Source organism: Micromys minutus (assembly GCF_963924665.1).
Source record: "Micromys minutus genome assembly, chromosome: 17".
NCBI classification, from domain to species: domain Eukaryota; kingdom Metazoa; phylum Chordata; class Mammalia; order Rodentia; family Muridae; genus Micromys; species Micromys minutus.
In genome coordinates, this window is record NC_137952.1 from 33,586,139 (window position 1) to 33,600,313 (window position 14,175).

A 14,175-nucleotide genomic window follows, 5' to 3' on the forward strand; every position below is an offset into this window, starting at 1 on the left:
ACTATGATGGCTGAGGTGACAAGGTCACTAGAACTCATGACTTGAAGGCCAGGCTGGTTAACAGTGAGGTTACATTTCAAAATGAATGAATTTTAATGTCAAATTTAGTGAAAAAATAAAGGGAATTCTTATTTTTCTTTTGGTTTTTTTTTTTTTTTTTAATATTTGTCGTAGAGCAGAGGTTCTCAGACTGTGGGTCACAACCCCTTGAGGGTCATATACTCTTTCATAGGGGTCACATGTCAGATATCCTGAATATCAGATATTTATACTGCCATTTACAACATTGTGAAATTACGGTTCTGAAGTAGCAACAAAAATATTCAATACAGTTCCTTCCTCTTACTACAACATGAACTGTATAAAAGAGTTGCAGCCTCTCAAAGGCCGGGAAGCATTGCTGTAGAGGCTTCCTGTAAGACGCCTTTAGCAGGAAAGCAGGTACAAGATACAGGTACAATGACAGAGGCCTGTCATTGGACGAGAAGGAGGGATGGGCGGGAACAAAGTTTTAGGAAGAGAGAAGGAGCCAGAGGGAGAGGAAGGAGCTGGAGCAAAGTGATGTCGGATGTAAAGATTCTTCTCTGTGCATAGATACGGGCTATTTTGAATATTTTTAAGGGATGGGTGTGAACAGGATCGTGTGCAGTCTAGATGGGAAAATTATATCAACTGGATTAGAGGTTATTGTGTGGTGCTTTCTTTCGAGTGGCAACTTGAGTTCAAGAGAAGGATGCACCAAGCCTGCCATGGAATTGGGATGTGCTCTCAGACCGTCCGGGTCAGAGTACTCTGGGGAACAGCATTGAGCAGCTGAGATAAATTAGTGCAAGTTCCATATAGCCCTATGGTGCTGGAGCTAGTACGGGAGCGACTGCCTGGGTCAGAGAGAGCTGGGGTCAGTGTGGAGTGGAAGGCATGGAACCTGTCACCCCTTTTTAAACATTTACCGCAACAGCTTCCTGTGGTCTCCAGAAAGGCAACTGAGAGCGGCCTAAGGCACAGACTCTTTTTATTACACTTAACTCCTATAAAGATACTCCAGGTAAAATCCAGCAAATTCCTAAGGAGTCATTCTGGGGTTTTCAAGGCATGAGGAGTCTGTTCTCATATGGCAGAACATGGCTCAGATTACATGTGTGACAGAATTTGACCCAGTCCCAAAGCATCAAGGACCTCTCCACCACTGAGCTCTATCATCCACATCTTAATATGTGAAGAATGTGCAGTCAAATCACCAGTCTGTAACGAGCTATGTGGAAAGTTATTTAATTGTAAAATAGAAAATGAGGCCAGAGTACAGTCTTGAGGGTAACCGGTTCTTTATACAGATAGGCGAGAGAAGCCTGGGGTCGGGGAAGAGGTTAAACATTTTCATAAAGCAATAAAACAAAACAAAATAATACAGAGCTGGAAGTTACATTTTACAAAAGAGAATGGAATAGTCTGTCCCATGTCCATACATTTTGGAATTGACAATATTGTGAGAGTCGCAGCACAGGCCTGGAGCGTTCACAGGGACTAGCAAAAGTTCCGTTAGACATATCCATAGCGTCACCAAGTACAAACAGGTCCTGCTCTACATACAAAAGCAATTTTCCATAAGAATAATTTCTTAGGGGGAGGGGAGTAAGTCCATGAAATATTTCAGAAACCCAAATGCACTGAGTTTGCCAAAAACATTATCTTAAAATCCAGCGCCTCAAAGTGCTTGTGTGGAAGTCATGATGGAAGGAAGGCACAGAACAGTCCTCACAATGCAATTGTGCACACAAGTGCGGATTCGAGCTCTCTTGCAAGCTGCTCCAAGAACATTGTCATGGTCGCCAGTGAAACCTTTCAATGACCAACAGAATGTCAGAGGTGCCTTGGTTTCTTTCTTGGTAACTTTCATCGTCTTTGTGGGAAATATACCTAAGCAAGTGATGCATTTTAAAATCATAAAACATGCAGAATATGTACAAACAAAATTTTAAAAATATTTGCTTCATATACATGTAAATCTACTCGCATGTAGCTGAAATTGAACAAATATAAAATTTCTGCTTCCTAAAAAATGTTTTCAGAACCTGAGACAACTTAAAAGCTGTACAAAAGTTCCTGGGAGAAATCTCTTCGCAGAGTTTTTCCAGCATCAGTCCACCATAATTGTCACACATGTGGTCTAATCGACAAAGACCACGCTTAAAACTTCTGAGAAATTAAGTCTGTACCCAAATCAAAAAGAATTCCCCATAACAGTGGCTTACTGTGGTTTTTTTTTTTTTTTTTTTTTTTTTTTTTTTTTGGATCTCTGCAACAATCTTTATCAACTCATTTATAACTGTAAAAAAAGAAACAACCAAAAAAAAAAAACTATTTACAGAATTCAATTTTAAATACATTTCACAAGTTCTAAAGTTTTATATTACAAGAACTGAGAGCTCATGGCTTAAGTCCCATTATCAATGTGTAGAACTTTCTGTTATTCCGTGTTCCCACAGCTGCGTCCTTACTGTGTACAGTTCAAGACTGCATTCTCTCTGGACAAAAGGTAAAAGCAAACTGGTGTCCATGGCAGCTAGACGGCTTCCTTGTTGGTCTGGAGGCGCGTCATGGCCTCCAGCTTCTGCCTGTAGGCCTCTGCCTCCTGCTCCTTCTTAAGCAGCTGTTGTCGGTATTTCTGGGCCTCTCGGTTGGCTTCATCCAGTTGCTTCTGAAGCGCTTCTCTCTCCTAATTTAGAAAAGAAAGCCATGTTTTCAATGTTTGCGCAAATACATTCACATAACCATGTGTCCTTCAAAAGAACATGGCTCTGCGGTGAGCGCAGCAGCTGCCCACGGCACTCCTCAGCATTTAATCTTTCCAACCGATCCACATGTGACCCCCAGGTCTGGTCTCTGAATTATTAGAGGGAGGTTGTTCGTTAAGTCCAAGATAATTTTTCTAACTTAGAAATATTAATAATAAACGAGATGTGTGCCTGAACTTCGTTATATACCGAAGGAAGTTATAGACAACGGAAAAGGGAAGTATGAACACAGCCCTCATCTCTCCTCAGAACGACACAGATGGCGCCGACCACTGCGCAAAGGCAGCTCCACCACTTGCTTCTCCTGTGCCAGGCTAGGAATGAGAAAAGTGATCCTCAAAGATGACAGATCCTTCCCAAGGGCACGGTGAGGACTGGGCTTACAGGATTTAAATGTCGCCAATTCCAAGATGAACCACACTCCTCTACACTCCCAAGCACAATACCTGAACTCCATCATGAAGGGCGCTGCTCTAGACTTGCAAAGTCAAACAGTGGGCAGTCCATAAAAGGCTACTCAAACAAGCTTCCACCGTTAACAGGTATAAAATGTCTTAAATCCTCGGCTGAGAGCCAATATATACAGACACAGTCCACTGAAAACAGTAAGCCGATTTCTTCCCTTCATTCCATCTCTGCCCGGTTATCAAAGAAAAGGGGAATGAATGCTTCCAAGAACCCTTTTGTGTCAATCTCTATTAAGTACATGGAGGAAAAATAAAGCACATAGGCCCAGGTTCAGAGACGTTTCCTATCTTAGGAACGAAGCAATCTCATCACAAAGGCCTATGATGTGCTAGTGGGGTAGGGGTCAGAATATAACTATGAATCACAGAAAAGTGTTTACACTGAGCAGCACACATGCCCAGAGGGAGCAAAAGTAAGAGAGGCCCTCAAGGACAGCCTGAGGGTCTCAAGGACAGCCTGAGGGTCTCCGCCTACTTGCCCCCTGACACTGGCTCATTTAAAGTTCCTAAAGACTGTCTCTGCTCAGGTGCACCTACCAAGAGGAGTCACAGTGTGTTCTCCTTCTGTCTCTCTCCCTCTCTCCACCCCCTCCCCCACCCCTCTCTCCCTCCCTCCCTTCCTCTCTCTCCTTTATCTCACACATCCTCACCCTACTGAATTTAACTTCATTCTCAATATAGGGCAGTATTTTTCAGATTTCTATGCGTCCACCAAACACGGGCGTGGCTGAGAGAGAAGTCCACTAACGGAATGGCCTTTGTTTCCGGTTTAAGCAATACCCAGGTCCTACTCTAACACCGTGTATCCCTGCTGGGCAGCGGGGTCTCTTAGACACATCCCCAAGGCTAGAAGAAATGTCAGCCAGAAAGGTAAAGTTGGAAACACCTAAGCGTATGGCCTCGGGGAGCAATAAACAAGAAACCTGTCTGTGACCTTTTCGAACCAGTCTGCCCGCAATCCAGGTAAAGGAGAAGGGGAGGAGCAAGATTTACTTCTGGGAGGAGTAAGCATGGCCGTGCATACGTGTCTTGAAAGTTTACCTACGTCTCGCTCACTTTGACAGCACGTACAGTAAAACTGGGTGATGCTGAGATTAGCAAGGTCCTTGCACAAGGACAGCATGCAAACTCATGAAGCACTTCACAATTTCACTGCAGCTCCAGGGGGATCTGATACCTGACGTCATCAGGCTCCAGTACTGTGGATACACACATACACACAACTAAAAACCAACTAAGATAAATCTCTTTAGGCTTACACGTGCTAAGGAGTAAGATCTTTTGGTAGTGGACGTTTTAAATACCCAAAAACATTCCCCCAATCATGTAGAAAAGATTAGAACAAACTGACTGTAAGGGATTATCTAGCATTGGCTACTTATTAATACCTGGCATTTATTTACAAGGGGTTTGCTATTACCAAAGACAAAAGCAAACAGAGACAAACAGTAAAAGTGAATGTCTTCCTCCTATCTTCCTTATATCAGTTCAAACACACACACACACACACACACACACACACACACACACACACACACACACCACCCAGCCGAGGTGTACTCTCAAACACAGAGCTTACACATGCCAAGCAAGTTTTCAACCATTGAGCAGTAAGTAAAACACATTCTACATTCTAAAACAATAAAGCAACAGCTCCCTTTCACCTACTAGGCCAAATAAAAGACTCATTTCAGCTGCATTTATTTTGTCTAAAGAATAAACTATAAAGACAAAGATCCTCAGGATGTGCTGAATATACTGAGTATGTGATTAACACATCAAACCTTTTTGTGTTGTACTTCTGACTCTCAGAGATACAAGAATACGGAAAGAGAACCTTTCTGCGACCTCACTTGTCAAAGCAAACAAAACTCTAAAAAAGGAAAAATGCTTATATTTTACCTCTGTTTCTAATGCCAATGACTGGATATACTTCACAGAAGACAGTTTCTTCCAATGGTGTTCCACACATTAACAGTACAACAGGCTGATGGCTGACATTTTTATTTAGATATAAATTAATCCTATAGACTGGATTTTTTGTAGTAATGACACACTGGTTTTAATATTCTGGTTTAATATTTAATGTGTGTGTGTGCTCACATGATAAGGCACATATGTGCTCAGATGACAACTTTGTTTTTTTCTTTCCGCCTTACACAGACTGGGGGGAGGGGGTCAAACGCAAGATGGCAGGCTTACACAGTGAGCATCTCTACCTGCTGAACCAATTCTGATTTACTATTATTATTATTATTATTATTATTATTATTATTATTATTATTATTATACATGTTTGGGTATTTTATCTGCATTTGTGTCTGTGTACCATAAGTGTGCAGTGCCCAAGGATGCCAGAAGAGGGCGCCAGATCCCCTGGAACTGGAGTTACAGACTATTGTAAGCTTCTGTGTGGCTAGTGTCCAACTTTATGCAGCAATAATCAGTTGAGATGTGATGCTAAGGCACTGCTCTAGGGATGAATTGTAGGTGCTCAGCAGGAAGCTCAGTGTTCAAGTCCAGGCACTGAAGGAAAAGAAAGGAGTTTAACACCAAAAACCTCTAAAACAACTAAACCCTAGTTAATAATCAAGATTGATGGCAACAAGATGCACCAATTATTATACTAAATTATAATATACCTGAATTATTAAGTAGCAGAACCATAATGAATCTCTAATTCTGCCTTAAAAGCAATGGTGTGGAATAACTTGACCACTTTAATATCTAAGTTTCTAATACTTGATTTTATGTTGTGATAAACAGAAGGACATGATCACGACGTACACTCCAGGTAATCTCCTAATAAATACCATTCTCTGGGAATTGACTGCTCACCACTGTACTCAACCTGCATTTGTTCCAACTTCATCTTTCTTGCTTTTCAAACAGTCTCACTATGTAGCCCTGGCTGGCCTAGAATTCACTTGTAGACCAGGCTACCCTCAACTCTAGAGGGAATTAAAGGCATGCACCACCATGCCAGGCTTTTCTTTCATTTCTTCTTCATAGCAATCCTCTTGTTGATGGAGAGGCTGTGCCTTGAAAAGTCAAACTAGTGGGCTAAGGTCACACACTCAAAATATAGGAAACTTCAACCCTATAGTTGAGTCCAGGCCCATACTCTCGATGATCGGGCATGTCTTTAAGTTTTCATTATTATTACTTTATTATTATTATTACCATGTGTGTCTACAATGTGTGCATGGGCATGTGTGCCATGTGTGCGTCATGGAGTCAACTCTCTCCTTTTACCTGCCTGTGTGTCCCAAGGATCAAACTCAGGTCATCAGGCTTGCAAGGGGATCATTACTTACTGAGCCACCATGCCAGCCCAACATGCACGTGCACACACAGACACATACACACGCACACATTTAATGTTTTATTTTTAATTATGTGTGCTTATGTATCTGTGTAAGGATGTGTGCCTGTTGTTCAGTTGTGAGCTGCTCCACATGAGTGCTCCCTGCAACAGCCATACATGTTCTTAACCACTGAGCCATCTCTCCCAGGCCATAGCTGTATTTGTTTTTTAAATTAAATACAGGAGAGACTATAACTATGTCCCATCAGTACATCCACACTGTAATAGATGAGCCTTGCCCTGGGAAAACCAGATTCCTGATCATTTCATCATCATGGTATCTCCCCTAGCAGATATTAGCGACTTATTTCTTATTATTTGTGTGTGTGTGTGTGTGTGTGTGTGTGTGTGTGTGTGTGTGCTTGAGAACAGGTGCTTGAGAAGACTAGAAAAGGATCCCCGATCCCCTAGAACTGGAATGACAGATGGTTGTAAACTGTGGGTGCTGAAAAGGGAGGTCAGCCCTCTGGAAGAGCAGCCAGTGTTCTTAACTGCTGAGCTGTCTCTTCAGCCTCAAGTCCCAAGATGCATTTTCTAAAAGAGAAAAGCTAAGCCAAGTACCTGAGCTATTTGTTTGTGCCTAAATATTGTCCGTATTTGATAAATAATCTAATTTTTATAAAAAACAACCATCCCCACTCATTTCAACCTGTCTGAGACTGCTGTCTCCAGCATGACAGACTGGAACAGCTACAGAGGAGTCATATGGCTCATAAAGCCAAAATTATTACTACCCAGCTTTCCCATAAAGAGCCCCGTTCTTCCCCAGCTCTTGAAGAATTTTCTGAGCTAAAGGACACGTGACTCTACAGAACTTCCAATCCTGCAGAAGCAAGGCAACTCAAGCATAGCTGGAAATGCTGTGATCTCAGCACCTTGGAGGCTGAGGTAGGGAAGACGGGCTACAAGGTTGCTCCCAGACCAGCCAGGCCTACACAGCAGAATTCTACCCAAAACAAAACAAAAGCAAGAAAACAAAATTAAGTAAATAAATAAAAATAGTTTTGAAAAATACTTCAAGTAAAACAGTTGAAAATTTACAGAACAATTTTCACAAGAACACTACCACTAGGGACCCTTACTTAACTCAGACCTAGCTAAAGAACACATATATATTCATTTACAAAATAAACAACCCTGCTGGGTATAGTGACTGTATACAACTTTGATCCCAGCAATTTGGAGACAGAGGCAGCCATATCTGTTTGAGGACAGCCTGACATACCAAGTGAGGTCTGGGCCAACTAGAGCTACACGTAAGGCCCTGTCTCAAAAATCTAAGAAAAGAGGAAGAGGTGGAGGAGGAAGAGGAGGAAAAACAAGGCAGAGGAGTGAACCAGGGCAGCTCAGAAGTAGATCTAACACTTGCTTAGCATGCACAAGGCTTGTTCCAGGGCACTTCCCCCCCAACCCACCCTATCCCCACAAAAATCTACTCAAAAAGGTGAGTCTCAAAATAAACAGGATACAGAATTGACTAATAGACAGTCATCTCTAGCCAGAACTCACATAACTACCTAAGAAGCACCTAGCTCCTGATGCTCCAGACGCTCTCCCTCCCACACAGACACATCTGTTTCCACCGGGGCAGCTCAGTGTTGCGTATCCTGAGGAGTATCTGTAAGAGACACACTTTCCCTTCAAAGCGCCAACAGAGAGCCAGGCAGAGGCAGAAGCAAAGCGTGGTGCGGGACATGGCGGGGCTGCCGTTGTTGCGTTTGTCTGCCCCTCCAGAAGTAAAGCAAGCTGTCCATTTCCTCGCCATCAATGGACAATCCCCAATGCCTACAACTAACTGTTGACAACTTAAATGAAGTTTTCCAGAGATTGCTGGGAAGTTTTTCCAACTGCTGACTGGAATTTTCTTATAAACAGCCACAATGATAAGTGTGGGTACAAATACAGAGAAAGCCTTGTGGAAACTGTGCGACAGTTAACTTTTACATCAGTTTACAGTTTTTTCCTAATGTAAGCATTATTAATGTGCAGTGGTGACACTGTGAAATATCCCTTAGGGTCGAAATCTCCCCACTTCAGGCCAGTTTTAGAAAAACTTTTGGGGTTAAAGTTTGGTCAAGACGCCATCTAAGCAACTGCATAAAAGCTTGCCCTGAGGATGATTTGATTGTCATCTAAGAACACGCGTGTGTTAAGAGATAATGATGGTCACTTGGCCTGACGCAGACACTGACATCACATCCTCTCCCTGTGACTCCAGCTGCCCCACCATCTACTCTGTGTTAAAGTCTCCATGAAGCCCTAAGTGGTTCCGGAGCTACCTGCAGGGATGGAAAGTATCGTTTCCATTACGAGAAAGTTCTACTGAAAACAAATACGACGCTCCACTGTTCTTCCTACCACGATGCCCTGAGCTCCCGAAGCTTCCTTCTCCTCGGGCCTGAGGGGAGTGACTTACTGAACCCTAATTCTTACTCCTGTGGACTCGGAATCATTCCCTCATGTTAGGAGGACTAGAGAGAAACCAGGCTGGGCTTTGTGGGAAACAATTAGGCCCACCAGTCATTTATAAACAAAGGCATGAACTAAAGTCACTGTTGTTTAAAAATTAAATTATTAAAGAAGCTTACATCTAATGAAATTCAAATAATTTAAATGTTCTATTATATACTAAAATAAAGTACTAATTTTTTTCACTTTCTATGCTCCGAATAGACGACCGGACAATCAGAAAAAGACAACAAAGAGAACCGTATGGGTGGGGAGATGGCTCAGCCAGCCAAGTCCTTCCTGTACAACTATGAGAACCTGTGTTCGGATCCCCAGGGAATGTGTAAAAAGCTGGGCATGTGCACACCTGTAATCCACATGCTGCAGAGGCAGAGACACAGACAGAAGGACCCATGAGACTTGCTGCTCCCCCCAAGCCACTCCCCCTGTCTAGCTGAACTTGTAAGTTCTGGGTTCAGTGAGGGATCCTGTCTCAAAAACCAAGGCGGAAGGCTGGGGAGATTGCTCAGCAGTTAAGTGCACTTGCTCTTACAGATGTGGGTTTAGTCCTCAGCACTCACGTGGCAGTTCACCACTGTGTTTAACTCCAGTTTCAGGGGATCCAATGACCCTGGCCTCTGTGGCACCAGGAACACACGATACACATACATACACGCATGCATACATACATACATACATACATACATACATACATGCAAGCAAAAAACTCATGCACATAAAATTAATTGTAAAAAAGAAAACTGTGAAAACAAGGCAGGAGTTGAGACACCCGGCGTCAACCTCTGCCTCCACATGCATGCACACACGGGGCATTAAGTGAGGCTCTAAATAAGATGCTGCTCAGTGAAGTACGTTAGTTTGTAAATCAGAACTTTAATGTCCTGTGGGTTTCATTTTAAATTTTGAGAAATAAAACATCACACTCAATAGTTAAAACTTAAGATTTTACTAGATATCCCGGTTAAAGCATTAGCCATAGATTTCTTTTGTGTTTGTTTTTTGTGCATTCTTACGACAGGCTTTATTTATATATGGTCTGGTTAATTAGAGTCTGTTTAATTTAATGCTTGTGATCAAGCCCAAAGCATGTCCCTGTCTGTTGTTTAAGTCAGTATGAGAATATACTTGCCTTTAATAAGAAATGTGTTGTTATTAATTTAACAACAAAAACAAACCCCTCTCTATGATAACCAGAGCCTTTGACAAGAACAGCTAAGCAGTCGTCAACTTTATACATCAGAGGCAGCGAAGGCTAAGACGAGGACGGCGGCCTTACCATTCCCATGAAAACCCTAACTGAAGTGATACTCATCCAATTCCAATCTGAGGGAGATAACATCCAGACTCAGGGAGAGGTCAAGAGCTTGCAGCTTCAATTCAGAGCTGTTTCCACTACATTCACCCTTCAACGTTATTTAAGAATCATGTTTTATAGGAGACGGGATAAATTGAGTAGATGGAATTTTATTTGCAGTCATGTAAGAAAAAACTAAGAGAGCATGCTTTGTTACACCAACAAATGAATGTGGAAGAGAAAGGATAGATGTTAAGATGTTATCAACAGTCTAAATAAATCCAGTTTCCTCAAAGGAGGAATAGTAAAATAAGCAGTTATCTTTTGCATTTACAAACATAACCTTTTTAGCAAACAGCTTTTTGTAAGAGGATTTCCAGGCCAATTAGGGAGCAGCACTTTTCATAGAAAAGAATTTTCAGTGACTTGTGAGGATGATATGTGTAAGTTTAACAAAAAATAAAAGATGGGGTTTAAAAACCAAAGACAGTCCAGTGTTACCAAGATAACAAACTTTGTTACAAACAAATTCTTCACTCATTCAATCATTCATTCAATATTTATTTATTGAGGGCTTGCCATATGTTTAAGGCCAAAAACAAAATGATGACACTATTCACTTTCATTCTTTATCAAAACATGGCCAGTAATAAATATAAATGACAAATTAATAATAATAATAGTAATAATAATAATGAAACAAAATTTATTTTGGATGGCTGCGGCAAAACACACCGGGTAAAAGGCTCCTTACTTCAATTTCTGCAGATTCCACCCGGTTCTCAATTATTTCCATACACTGTCTCTTAGCTGGTGGCTCTTCACTGATGACAGTTTCTTCAGCAATGTCTGTTGCTGGTACTGTCAATACTGGAATAAAAAAGAGACACAGGTTACATCACACTCAGACAACTAAGAGATAAAGTTCTGAATTGTGGTCGCTACTCTCCTCTGGCAGCACCAGTCATTTCCAAACGCTGCCTCCCTAGGAAGACGTCCCCACTGGTTCCCTGCATTTCCTCACTGAAGTGGCTGCTCGCGGCACTCTTACACATAATAAAATAAATAAAGTCAAAGTCATATTAAAGATGCATATCTTAAGAGTGTCTTGGGCACCCAATAACAGAATTACTTTTATTGGTTTCTTGTGTATTAGCATAATAATTTATGTGAACAAATACGCACGGGAGGCACGCGTCCATTCGAGCACAGATGACACTGCATCTGCTTTACCAGCTCCAACTAGAGTGTCTTCACTTAGCAGAGTTTTCTACTGCCTGCTCATACTGCCCCTGAATGCACACAATTGTGACCACTGTTCATAACTGCTCTCCTAGTGGATTTGTGGGTGTTGTTTACACTTTTTATGTTTTCATATAAATATGGGCATACGGAAGGTACATACTCTTGCTATGCAAAGCAGGATAGAACATATTTGACAGCCACAAAGAAAACAATTTAATTAACATTTTTAAGTCACAAGGAAAATTGTAGTTGTTTTCTAAGACTATCAAAACTTTTTGTCAAAATGGAGCATGATAGGGCACTCAGGAGGCAGAGCCAGGCAAAGTTCAAAGCCAGTATGTGAGTTCAAAGCCAGCTTGGTCTACACAGTAAAACCCTGTCTCATAAATATTCCTGTTTTAAAAACATGGCCAGCACAGTGGCTCCACGGGTGAGGGTGCTTGCCCCCAAACAGGACCTGAACACAATGCCTGGGACCCGTGTGGTAGAAGAAAAGGATGCTCTCTTCCCCACGTGTGTTATAGACAGTCAGTCTCCTCCCAACGTGTACATAAAAGTAAGCATTTTTAAAATGTTGTCAAAACATTAAAATTTCTGTTAGTAATAAAGATAACAAATTTAAAAATAGTGAAACTTGTATTAATTTAGCACAATGTATGGTAATATAAAGCATGAGAAATGGGGCTGGAGAGGTGGCTTAGCATTTAAGGCCTGGACTCAATTCCTAGTACCATATGGCAGCTTCCAACTGTCTATAATTCTAGTTCCAAGGGATCTGACACCCTCTTCTGGCATCCATGGGCACTGCATGCATAAAGTACACAAAAAATATGCAGGTAGATTCCCACATACATAAATATTTAAAATATTAACTATGCCAAGAAAATGTTCCTTTATTTTATTCATATCACGTTTATAACAAGAATGGAGAAATTCTCTTTCACTAGACATAATACAGGGATTGTTATACATTTTAAGTTATAGAGGCTTAGGCTTTGCCAGAGCCTTGCTGATACAGATTAACCATCAGACTGAGCATGGGGTCCCCAATGGAGGGATTAGAGAAAGAACTGAAGGAGCCAAAGGGCTTTGCAACCCCATAGGAAGAACAACAATATCAACCAACCAGACCACCCCCCCAGAGCTCTGAGGGACTAAACCACCAACCAAAGTATACTGGGGGGGAGGGGGGGGGATTCATGGCTCCAGATGCATATGTAGCAGAGGATGGCATTGTCTGGTGACAATAGGAGGAAAAGCCCTTGGTCCTGTGAAGGCTCATTTCCCCAGTGTAGGGGAATGCCAGGGTGTTGAGGCGGGAGTGGGTAGGTGGGAGGGTGCGAGAGAGAGGGGAATCAGATAAGAGGATAACATTTTAAATGCAAACACATCCAATTTTTTTAATTTAAAAAATTAGAGGCTTTAACAGTTTAATATTTTTCTTTTTTGAAGTTTTCCTAATTTTCTGCTCTAGCAACATAAACTTTAGAATCCATTTGACTAGTTACAGAACTAAATCATGCCCCTCCTATCCTCTAATTTGTATATAAAAGTTGTAACCTTCAGTAATCCAGAATGATTCTATTTGGAAGCAGACCCTTCAGTGTAACCAAGGTAGAGCCATGAGCTATTCTGTCTCTGTGTGGCACAGCTAGAAAGCAGCCACCAGCACTCCAAAGAAGCCTGCTGATACTTGGTGGGGGACTTCCAACCGCCGGGGCCATGAAAAATGAGTGTTTATTATCACACTGTGTTACTAACTCACTAACATTTAGTGACAATTACATTACTCAGGAAGAACTGAATGTTCCTTAACATTGAGCCTCCCATTCACAAAACATGAGCTGACTTGCATCTGCTCATAAATAAAATTAGTGTGTATAATCTCAGATTTGAGAGACAGTTTTATTTAATGCAGTTTGTATGTCTACATGTACATAATCACAGTATTGTGTGTGGTGCACGTAAATGCTTATGTGGGTGTGTACATACATATGCCTGAACATTTGGAGACAAGAGAATGATATCATTTGTCTTCTTTGTTCATTCTCTATCTAAAAGCTTAAAAATAAAAATAAAAATTGGCACATGCATTTAATTCCAGCAGCCAAGAAGAGGTGATTGAATCTCTGAGTTTCAGACCAGCCTGAGCATATAGAGACCCTATTTCAAAAACAAACAAACAAACAAAATAATAAAGTGAGTATGGGGTAGGGGAGGTGTGAGGTGGTGTGTGTACATGGGAGTGAAGGTCAGAGAACAGCTCTGTGAATTTCATGACGCAGCCAGGCTGGCTAGTCAGTGAGTATAAGGGATCCATCTGTCTCTGTTCCCCCAACGTGATGGCTTGTATATGCCTGGCCCAGGGAGTGGCACTGTTAGAAGGCATAGCCTTGTTGGAGTAGGTGTGTGGCCTTGTGGGCGTGGGCTTTAATACTCTTGTCCTAGCTGTCTGGGTTCGAGTATTCTGCTAACAGCCTTCAGATGAAGATGTAGAACTCTCGGCTCCTCCTGCACCATGCCTGCCTGGATGCCTCTATG

At 41.7% G+C, this 14,175-nt stretch overlaps 1 protein-coding gene across 3 annotated transcripts in view; it reads right to left on the minus strand.

Moving 5' to 3' along the window:
* Nucleotides 1-1,273: 1,273 nt before the first annotated feature.
* The window catches only part of GABPB1 (GA binding protein transcription factor subunit beta 1), a gene marked incomplete at its 3' end in the record, with an annotated part of 46,546 nt that continues 33,644 nt past the window's right edge, over nucleotides 1,274-14,175 (minus strand). For 2 of the 3 annotated variants that reach the window (XM_080931405.1, XM_080931406.1), the window contains exons 8-9: nucleotides 11,144-11,259; nucleotides 1,274-2,713 (exon numbers count right to left, since the gene is read on the minus strand). In XM_080931405.1, coding sequence (XP_080787531.1) covers nucleotides 2,561-2,713; nucleotides 11,144-11,259 — 269 coding nt within the window. Of the gene's footprint in view, nucleotides 2,714-11,095; nucleotides 11,260-14,175 lie in introns of those variants that run through there. The other variant, XM_080931407.1, reaches the window with a different exon arrangement.